Here is an 11,106-nt window from a genome sequence, read left to right as displayed (position 1 = left end):
ACCTCCCCTGCCCTCTCCCCAGCCCAGCCCAGCCCAGCAGAGCAGCCCAGCCTGGGCTGGCTCCATGGCACTGCCCAGCGCAGGCTGCTGCAGAGCTCTGGGCACTCACCCCACAGCCCCAGCCCCTCTGAAGGCCACAGCAGCTGCTGGGGGGCAGACAGCGGGGTTCAGGCTCCCCATCAGCCCCATGGCTGGTGCTGGCCACAAGGTCATGAGGAAACACAGGCTAGGCACTCCTCTCTGGCTCTTCTGAATTCATCTTGTAGCTGATCCCCAAGCCTGACTGACTATGCCCCATCCTCTGCTCGCACCAGCCCCACTCCCCAGGACAGCACCAGAGTCCTGGCCCTGGGGGTCCTCAGGCAGCTCCTGCAGCTCTCCACTCTCCCTTCCCTGTGCCTGCTGAGTCCCCACTGACTCCCATGGCACTGCAGAGTCTTCGTGGATATGTCAGTTTAGTGCTTTACTTTTGAACAGATTTCACCTGTGAGGGTGTTCCATCTTCTGCATTTCCATTCATTCCAATCCCACGTCAGCTACGTGGTGAGGCCCCATCCTCTCCTGTCCCCTCCAAATTCATTTCCAGAGAGTCTGGTACATGCCATCAGTCCTGTCATACATGAAGAAAACTGAGGAATCAATGGGGAGCTCGTGAACCGTCTCCACTGCCATTGGACACCAAGAAGAGAGCCTTGAAAACCAGAACACTTGGTCCAGTGGAACCCAACCTTACCATGAGCTTATTCCCAAAACCACTGAGAGCACAAGAATAGAAACTTTACAGGACCACTTCCTTGGACATTTTCTTGGAAGGAACTTTGGAAGAAGAGCCCAGTCTTCACGCACTGCAGCCAGGAGGTCCCCTTTTATTGAAGAGCTACAGTTTGATGGGCCACATCTGACACAGTGTTGTGCGAGGGTCAGACACAACAGGATCGAACTTCCACAGGAGTATAAAACCAGAAAACTATCCCTAAGTAGAATTATCACAGGAGAAAAAAAGGAAAATGGTGGCCTAAGATAAACTCGGGGAAACATGCAGAGGAGGGGATGCAGGTTATTGTCAGTGAAAGGGCATCCATTGGACCAGTTTCCATAAGGCATCCTTGAGCTCCTGGTTCCTCATGCTGTAGATGAGGGGGTTCACTGCTGGAGGCACCACCGAGTACAGAACTGCCACCACCAGATCCAGGGATGGGGAGAAGGTGGAGGGGGACTTCAGGTAGGCAAACACTAGAGTGCTGAAAAACAGGGAGACCACAGCCAGGTGAGGGAGGCATGTGGAAAAGGCTTTGTGGCGTCCCTGCTGTGAGGGGATCCTCAGCACAGCCCTGAAGATCTGCACGTAGGACACCACTATGAAAATAAAACACCCAAAGTCCACAAAGACACTAACGACAATAAGCCCAACTTCCTTGAGGTAGGAGTGTGAGCAGGAGAGCTTGAGGATGTGGGGGATTTCACAGAAGAAGTGATCTACAGCATTGCCTCTGCAGAGGTGTAGTGCAAATGTGTTGGCAGTGTGAAGGAGAGAATAGAAGAATCCACTGCCCCAGGCAGCTGCTGCCATGTGGACACAAGCTCTGCTGCCCAGGAGGGTCCCGTAGTGCAGGGGTTTGCAGATGGCCACACAGCGGTCATAGGCCATGACAGTGAGAAGATACAACTCAGCTGCAATAAAACAGAGTAACAGAAAGACTTGTGCAGTGCAACCATAGTACGGAATGGCCCTGGTGTCCCAGAGGGAATTGGCCATGGCTTTGGGGACAGTGGTAGAGATGCAGCCCAGGTCAAGAACAGAGAGGTTGAGGAGGAAGAAGTACATGGAGTTGTGGAGGCAGTGGTCACAGGCGATGGCAGCGATGATGAGGCCATTGCCCAGGAGGGCAGCCCGGTAGATGGCCAGGAAGAGCCAGAAGTGCAAGAGCTGCAGCTCCCCTGTGTCTGTGAATGCCAGGAGGAGGAAGTGGGTGATGGAGCTGCTGTTGGACATCTGCTGCCTCAGGGCATGGGGCACTGCCAAGGAGGAAAGGACAAGGACAAGTCAGGGGAGACTTCTCTGAGGATAATCAAAGCCATTTCTCATGGAAACGCCTCTGCAAACTGTCTCACTCCATTCAGGAACACCTTTGGCAGCTCCCTGTCACAAGCTCTGGCTGGTGCTGGCTGAGGGTGCCCCAGGGAGCAGCAGGCTCTGCTGGGGGCTCTGCAGGACTCAGTCCTGCCCTACACAAGTAGGTAAACAGGAACTCGGGGTGATCTCAGATTAAATCCACTCATGATATCAAAGAGCTTTTCAGCATTGTGGCTCCCAATTCACCTGACTGCAGAGCAGAGCTGTGGGCAGTTTGGGTTGTGCCTTCTGTTCTAGTTGCCCCAGCACAGCTGAGCAGTGGTTGGAATGCAGCAATGCCTGGCATTTCTGCTGCACTGCAAGGGAAACCTTGTGGGTGCTGAGCTTGGGCACAGGGACTGTCCCTTAGTGCAGAGTGAGGACAGCCGCTCTGTGCATCAGCCCTGCTCTCAGCTGCCCTGTGCTGGCAGCTCTTCCAGCTGGAGGACTATCGCACTCGGGTGTTCCCCCCAAAAGAAAGAGGCCAGTGCTGGGAGCAGAGGAATCCAGTTTCCAAGTGCACATCTGCAAACCCCTCACCCCATCTCATCGCACCTGAGGAGGATCTCAGCTCTGCCCTCCCAACCAGGGACACAGAGGGCTCATGACAGCTGCCCACATGCAGCCACCCAGCAGCATCTCAATGGCCTTAGCACCGAGGTGTCTTCTCCATGGGGCTCCTGCAAAACACAGAGATGCCCTGGGAGAGCTGTGCCCTACGGGAGGGCAGCCTGCAACCCAGCAGGAGCTCCCAAGGACAGAGAAAACTCTCCTGAATTTGTTACGTCCTGAAGGGAGGGTGAGATGAGTGCCAGCCACACACACTGCAGTACCCAGAGCCGCACAGGTGAACAGGGCACGAGCTGGATGCTTTTCCTCCATGGCCATATGTGCATGACAGCACACGCAGCGTTGGTGTCTGAGCTGCACTTGAATCCTCACCCCCCCACATCTGTCTCCCTTCCTTCCTGCCCATGTGTCTGCTGCCTGCAGCTCTTCTTGGCCATGACCTCTTTCTCTGTCCCCACATCTCCTCCCTCTCCATGCTCACAGACCCCATCCCACCTGCTGTGTGCTCAGCTCTGCCCCGCAGACACCTCCTGGCAGCAAGGCATTGCCCAGGGGTATCTCTGTATGTGCAGGGACTCAGGAGAAACTCGGACAAGTCCTAATTAGAACTGGGATCTGAGTGACTTCTCCAGAGCGGAGACGTAAATTTCCATCTCCCACTGCCCACCCAGCCAACCAAGAGGAGAAAACTCAAAGCACTGACTCCTTCCATTTAACATAATCCCCATTTTGACCTTCCTCTTGAAAAGCCCCCTTGGAAATGCCCTGGGGGTAATCTGGAGCTGTAAGCAGCCCTTGTCCATGTCGCACCCTCTCAACAGCAGGACCCTGCCTGCCCTGCCAGGAGTCGCTCCTTCCACACAGAGCTTCCCCCCACAGCGCCATGGGAAGCTCCCTGGGCAGGCTGCTCTGGCACACAGCCCCCCAGGGACCCTCCTCTGAACGACAGCCCTGGGCACCCTGGCTGCACAACTGGCTTCACAGCCCTGCAGCCATCCCCAGGAGAAGGCAGCCATCATGCCCTGTCCTTCTGACTGTGCAGCAGGGAAGCCCTGCCCTGGAGTACGTCCTCCTCCTTCACACCAGGGAAGCCAAGACAGACATCCTGACAGGTCCTAGCAGTCATGGGATGTGCCAGCTCTGGAAGACCTGTCCAGGATACTCATCTGCATTGCCCTGCTGCCAGAGACTTACCGTGTCAAATGCTGTGAAGATTTCTCTGGGAACAAGCTCAGCTCTGTCCTCCCACCCCAGACTGCCTTTAACCTCTCTCTGCCTCGCTCCTCTCCCCTCGGTGCCTGCGGGCAGTGCCCTCAGCCCTGCTGCACTTTGTAGAGGAGCCACTCCTGGGCAGAGCTGTCTCTCAGCAGTGCTGCCCACTTGTCATGAGCTCCTTGCATCCCAGGAGCCTGGGCCACCTGAGCAACAGAGGCCCAGCCCAAGGCAGCACTTTCTCCGCCCCCTCAGGCCTCCCTCCAGGTGTCCCTGGGGCTCCAGGGGAACCTACTGTGAAACAAGCTGAATGTTCCCTCCCTCAGCTGGGGGGAGACACTTCTTTCCTGCAGTGTCATTTCTCCTATCTGAGGCAGAGTTAGGTCTAAAAATCACCTTTGTTGTCTTATTATTAAGCAGGACACCCACACAAAGACAGGCAGGGATCTTCTTTACTCCTGCTGAGGGAAGGGATTCAGCTGAGTCAATCGAGGCATCTCATCCTACGTTTCTATTGTTAGCACTGGAAGGGGAATGAGCTCCCTCCCTTGCCTGTCACAAACCCACAGGACGTGGGATTCCTCTTGTGAGGAATCATGTGAGTTCCTTGTCTCAGCTCCCATGGTAATTGATGAAGATGTAGGTCAGGAGTTGGCTGTTCAGGTGAAATAGCTGGTGATGTTTGAGGTACCAGAGGTTGTCCAAGGCATGTGCAACACAGCTGCACCTGTCCCTATTTACTATTTCCTTGGCAGCCTGCACTGCCATCTGACAAATACTGTCCTGTATCACAGGGAGAGCTACGTTTCTCTGTCTTTTCCATCAGCTGGCTTGACTAGATCTCCATTGACTATAATGATGGTTTTCATCCCCACATTGCCCAATTACATTCTGGACAGCACTGCAGACAGGTTCGGTGCCTTTGTGCAAGCCACTGATGGCCACGACTGCACTGTGGCAAGGTCTGTCCCTTCTCTATCCAGCAGATGGAGGGCAGTCCAGGAACACAAGGCACATCACACTGGGCTCTCCACTTGGGTGCCTACATTCTCAGACTGCTGGATTTGCTCTGCACCAACCTTTATTCACCCCCTTGATGATACAGCCAAGGAACAGACCAACAGTTTTCACAGTGGGCCTGTCAGCAGCACCTTCTCATTCATGGAGATCACCTTCACGTCCACTGAAGGCCCTCAGGGGCAGCAGAGACACCACTGAAGTAAACCTGTTTCTTTCCAGGGCTGCATTTCCTAGCCCTGTTTCTCTCTGTCCCTGGGACAGCAGGGTTTGCTCACTCTCTTGGCATCCAGTTTCAGCTTTATTTTTCCATCTGCTGTCCACTCTGGCATGTCTCTGCTCTGATGCAAAGCCTTTGCACACATGCGGTCTTGGATGCTTGGTACCAGGTTTCCCTAAGACAAGTGAGAGCTTGGCCTGGTGCTGCACCTGAGGTGCCACAGCCCAAATGTGCACCGATGCCCTCAGCCAGGGGCATAGCCAGGACGAGCTGGAGCCTGTGCTTTTTGACATCAATGGAGTAACTGCCAAGGCGTGGTAGAACAAGTCACACAGCTTGGCGTGCTGGGCCTCACTGGGGATTTTGATGACCCTGGCATTTTCTGGAAGGGGAGCACAGCAGCATGCAAACAGTCCAGGCAGATTCTGGAGATTCTCCAGAATCTCCAGGCAGATTCAGGGACAATTTCCGAGCACAGCTGCCAGATGGGCCAACAAAGGTAATGCAAAGCTGGATCTCATACTTGCCAGCAAGGAAGAGCTTGTCAGAGATGTGAAGATCATTGTAAGTCTTGCTTGTCGTCACCCTGAAATATTGGGGTCCCAGTTCCTGAGGGGAGTGGGGAAGGAAAACAGGAGACTGCAGATGCTGGATGTTAGAAGAGCAGACTTTGGCCTATGCTGGGGACTTCTAGTGGGGATCCAATGGTCAGCAGCACTGAATGGCAGCAGAGCTCAGTACAGCTGGTCTTCAAGGACAGCATCCTCCAAGCATAGCAATGGTCTATAACAAATCTCGGTTGAAACTTGAAAGTAAATTCAAGGGCACCATAACGAGCTGTTACTACTTCAGGGACAGTTAAAGAAGAAGCAAAGACAGTATGGGATTACTCCTAAATTTAGTAAGAGCAGGCATAGATCGATCTGAGATATTTAGTGTGCTCTTTGACTCAATTATCACCAGCAAGGTCTCCCAGGCCTTTGTGCCTCAAGGCAGGACTCTGGAGGAAAACAGCCAACGGTGGATAGGAATCAAATCAGGGGCTACTTGAGCAAACTCAAACGTTACCAGTCAGAAGGGACTGGACGTACAAATCTGTATTTAAATAGAGGGAGAGAAAGTGCCATCAGCTTGCTGGTCCATGTCCATGGCCTATGAAAAAATAATGAGAATTTACAGACGAGCATCAAAGTTCTGAAAATGAAGACTTCTTATACACTTATCACACTGAGCTCTTTTCTGCCTATGTTTCAACTTCTGCTTAACATCTTCATTCAAGGGTTGATACAGTTGCCCACACAGAGGTGGCGAGGATACATGGGAGTACCTGAAGCCCCAACATGGTACTAGGAAATGTGACCCAGGGCTGATGGGAGCCTTTCTGGAGCAGGAACTGGTGGACAGGCAGGGTAGGCCAAAGCATCTCAGTTGAGACAACTGATATCTCTCCTTTAAGTAGAAAAGGAAGCCTGGACTGTTGCATCCAGGCTGTCCAGCGCTGGAGGAGGATGAGAAATGAGTGGATCTAGATGCTGCGGAGTCTACAAAGAACATGCTCCTGTAACCCAGATATGTCGCGATGAATGCAGATTTGGCTATTCAAAACAGAGCATTCCATTCACGTTGTCTTTTTGCTTCCCTCTGTGAATTGAGGGAGCTCGTGACCGTAGTGTGTGACTCGCTGTGTGCAAAGACTGAATATGGACAAACAGAGTCCGAGGCAGGGAGTGCTTTGGGGGCTCTTGGGATCTGTGCTTGATGCAAAAATGTGCTTTCTGTTGGTCTAAGGCTATCCACTGTGGAGAGTGGACTTCAGAGGAGGTAGAGTGGACTTAATATACAGCAGAGGAGTGTATTTTATTTTTATTGAACCATGCCTTCCTCTGGTTTAGTTTTTTTGGCAATTAAGAAACATCCTTCTGTGCCTGGGTGCAGCTCGTTCCCCAAATAAAACAGGTGGAAACCGGTGCCAATGCCCTGAAACATGGAGCTCCAGACTGTAGTGGAGAAAGGTCAGATTTGAACAAAGGTGCCGTAGATCCCAGATACCTGACGAGAGACATGTAGAGTTGGAGGTAGGGACAAAGATTGCCCATAGAGTGTCTGACATACAGGGTCTTGACTTCTCTACATATTCAGTCTTGACTACGTTTGGTTTCAATATCATTTGGAGATCGCTGATATCGCTCAAGCAGACAAATGAAGAAAAGCGGAAGAAATGCTTTCTTATTGTTTTTGATTACTTATTCTTTTGGATTACCGAAATCTTTTCACTTTTGAAATCTCTCTAATTAACCACAGAAGAACTGAGGAATTAAGAAAATTATGCCCAGAGACTTGTCTGGTTAGGGAATTTTGCATGTTAATGAGCCCTCTGTTGCCAAGTTCCTAAACTGCAGATACTGAAAGTGAAGTGGCCTGTAGAGAAGTAAAAGTCAGCAGCAAACCTCCAGATTTCTGAGGGTGTTAGCAGTCCCCACTGAGAGCTGTCACTGAAGAGACCACGGAGGGAATGAGCAGACAAATGTCCTACTGTTGCTCCCATAATCCAAGAGGAAATGGTTAGCGACCTGCTACGCATAGACACACCCAAGTCTATGGGGCTGGATGGGATCCACCCAAGGGTACTGAGGGAGCTGACGGAAGGGCTCACCAAGCCACTTTCAAACATTTCTCAGCAGTCTTGGCTACCTAGGGAGGTCCCAGTTGACTAGAGGTTAGCAAATGTGATGCCATCCACAAGAAGGGCCGGAAGGAGGATCCAGGGAACTATAGGCCTGTCAGTCTGACCTCAGTGCCAAGAATGGTTGTGGAGCAGATCATCATTCTGTGATCTTGAGTGCCATCAGACAGCACGTACAGGGCAAGCAGGTGATCAGGCCCAGTCAGCATGGGTTTATGAAAGGCAAGTCCTGCTTGACTAACCTGATCTCCTTCTATGACAAGATGACCCGCTTAGTGGATGAGGGAAAGGCTGTGGATGGTGGTTCCCTGGACTTCAGTAAAGCCTTTGACACTGTTTCCCACAGCATTCTCCTGGAGAAACTTGCTGCTCATGGCTTGGACAGGTGTACTCGTCACTGGGTAAAAAACTGGCTGGATGACCAGGCCCAAAGAGTTGTGGTGAATGGAGTTCAATCCAGTTGGCGGCCAGTCACAAGTGGTGCTCCCCAGGGCTCAGTATTGGGGCCAGTTCTGTTTAATATCTTTATCAATGATATGGATGAGGGGATCGAGCGCATCCTCAGTAAGTTTGCAGATGACACTAAGTCCACAGAACCATAGAATGCTTTGGGACGGAAGGGACCTTTGAAGATCATCTAGTCCATCCCCCCTGCAATTGGCAGGGACATCTACAACTAGATCAGGTTGCTCAGAGCCCTGTCCAGCCTGTCCTTGAATGTTTCCAGGATGGGGCATCTACCACCTCTCTAGGCAACCCATTCCAGTGTTTCACCACCCTCATTGTAAAAAATTTCTTCCTTAGATCTACTCTGAATCTACCCACTTGTAATTTAAAACCATTCCCCCTTGTCCTATCGCAACAGGCCCTGCTAAAGAGTCTGTCCCCATCTTTCTTCTAAGCCCCCTTTAAGTACTGAAAGACCACAGTACGGTCTCCCTGCAGCCTTCTCTTCTCCAGGCTGAACAATCCCAGCTCTTTCAGCCTTTCCTCATGGCAGAGGTCTTCCGTCCCTCGGATCATTTGCGTGGCCCTCCTCTGGACCCTCTCCAACAGGTCCATGTCCTTGCTGTGCTGTGGACTCCAGAGCTGGAGGCAGTACTCCAGGTGGGGTCTCACCAGAGCAGAGGAGAGGGGCAGAATCACCTCCCTTGCCCTGCTGGCCACGCTTCTTTTGATGCAGCCCAGGAGATGGTTGGCTTTCTGGGCTGTGAGAGCACATTGCAGGCTCATGTCCAGCTTTTCATCTACCAGTACCCCCAACTCCTCCTCAGGGCTGCTCTCAATCCCTTCATCCCCAGCCTGTGCTGATACCAGGGATTGCCACGACCCAGGTGCAGGACCTTGCACTTGTCCTTGTTGAACCTCATGAGGTTCACACAGGCCCATTTCTCCAGCTTCTCCAGGTCCCTCTGGATGGCATCCCAACCCTCAGGTGTGTCAACTGCACCACTCAGCTTGGTGTCATCTGCAAACTTGCTGAGGGTGCACTCGATCCCACTATGTCATTGATGAAGATATTGAACAGCACTGGCCCCAGTACGGACCCCTGAGGGACACCACGTGTCACTGTTCTCAATCTGGACATTGAGCCATTGACCACTACCCTCTGGATGCGACCCTCCTGTCAATTCCTTATCCACCGAACAGCCCACTCATCAAATCCATACCCTTCCAGTTTAGAGAGAAGGAGATTGTGGGGGACCGTGTCAAAGGCCCTACAGAGGTCCAGATAGGTGACATCCATAGCTCTTCCCTTGTCCACTGATGCAGTCACTCCATCACAGAGAGCCACTAGGTTGGTCAGGCAGGACTTGCCCTGGTTGAAGCCATGCTGGCTGTCCCGAATCACCTCCCTGTCCTCCATGTGCCTTAGCATAGCTTCTAGGAGGATCTGTTCCATGATCTTCTGAGGCACAGAGGTGAGCCTGACAGGTTGGTAGTTTCCAGGGTCCTCCTTTCTACCCTTTTTAAAAATTGCTGCAATAGTTCCCTTTTTCCAGTCCCCAGGGACTTCACCTGACTGCCATGGCTTTTCAAATATCATGGAGAGTGGCTTAGCAACTACATCAGCCAATTCCCTCAGGACTCTAGGATGGAAGTTGGGTGGGAGTGTTGATCTGCTGGAGGGCAGGAAGGAACTACAGAGGGATCTGGCCAGGCTGGATCGATGGGCTGAGGACAACCGTATAAGGTTCGACAAGGCTCAGTGCCAGGTCCTGGGCTTGGGTCACCACAACCCCATGCAACGCTATAGTCTTGGGGAAGAGTGGCTGGTGGAAAAGGACCTGGGGGTGTTGGTCGACAGCCGCCTGAACATGAGCCAGTAGTGTGCCCAGGTGGCCAAGAAGGCCAATAGTATCCTGGCTTGTATCAGAAACAGTGTGGCCAGCAGGACTAGGGGAGTGATCGTACCCCTGTACTGGGCACTGATGAAGCCATGCCTTGAATCCTGTGTTCAGTTTTGGGCCCCTCACTACAAGAAGGACATTGAGGTGCTGGACCGTGTCCAAAGAAGAGTAACGAAGCTGGTGAAGGGTCTAGAGAACAAGTCTTATGAGGAGTGGCTGAGGGAACTGGTTTTGTTAAGTCTACAGAAAAGGAGGCTGAGGGGAGACCTTGTCGCTCTCTACAACGAACTAAACGGAGGTTGCAGTGAGGTGGGGGTCGGTCTCTTTTCCCAAGTAACAAGTGATAGGACGAGAGGAAATGGCCTCAAGCTGTGCCAGGGGAGGTTTAGATGAGATATTAGGAAAACCTTCTTCACCAAAAGGGTTGTCAAGCATTGGAACAGGCTGCCCAGGGAAGGGCATGTAGGCGTGGCACTTAGGGACATGGTTTAGTGGTGGACATGGCAGTGTTAGCTTAACAGTTGGACTCGTTGATCTTAAAGGCCTTTTCCAAGCTAAATGATTCTGTGATTCTATGATTCTGTGATTCTATGATTCTCCTTTTTGCCCATCCCTCTGGCCTGCCAATGTCCTTTGGGATGGCAGCCTTGCCCTCCAGTGTCATGTCAGCTCTCCTCAAGATGGTTTCATCTGCAAACGCTATGAAAAAGAACTCTCTCATCTCCTCCAGGTCATTAAAAACACGTGAAACAGGGGAGGTGGCGGGACAGACCCTTGCAGGACCCTTCTAGCTAGATGCCTCCAGGCAGAGTACCACACATTGACCACATCCCTCTGAGCCTGACCAGCCCTCTGGTTCTTTTCTAACGTGGGCACAAGATTATTGTGAGGGATGATGCTGAACTCTTCACTGACTTGCAGGTTAAAAGACAGCCACTCC

At 52.1% G+C, this 11,106-nt stretch overlaps 1 protein-coding gene across 1 annotated transcript; it reads right to left on the bottom strand.

Moving 5' to 3' along the window:
- Positions 1-1,063: 1,063 nt before the first annotated feature.
- On the bottom strand, positions 1,064-1,993 carry LOC104012825 (olfactory receptor 14A16). The gene has a single exon (XM_009465231.2). The coding sequence runs from the start codon at positions 1,991-1,993 to the stop codon at positions 1,064-1,066; it is 930 nt and encodes a 309-aa protein (XP_009463506.2).
- Between the last annotated feature and the right edge of the window lie 9,113 nt (positions 1,994-11,106).

The sequence above is a fragment of the Nipponia nippon genome, unplaced genomic scaffold, assembly GCF_047370975.1.
Source record: "Nipponia nippon isolate SJK-2023a ecotype South Korea unplaced genomic scaffold, ASM4737097v1 scaffold_77, whole genome shotgun sequence".
Taxonomy (NCBI): domain Eukaryota; kingdom Metazoa; phylum Chordata; class Aves; order Pelecaniformes; family Threskiornithidae; genus Nipponia; species Nipponia nippon.
The sequence above is the reverse complement of the archived record's forward strand: the minus strand, read 5'-3'. Positions and strand labels throughout refer to the sequence as shown.

Excerpts from the sequence above, each read along its gene's own strand:
- LOC104012825 (XM_009465231.2), bottom strand. The coding sequence starts at position 1,993 with ATGTCCAACAGCAGCTCCATCACCCACTTCCTCCTCCTGGCATTCACA.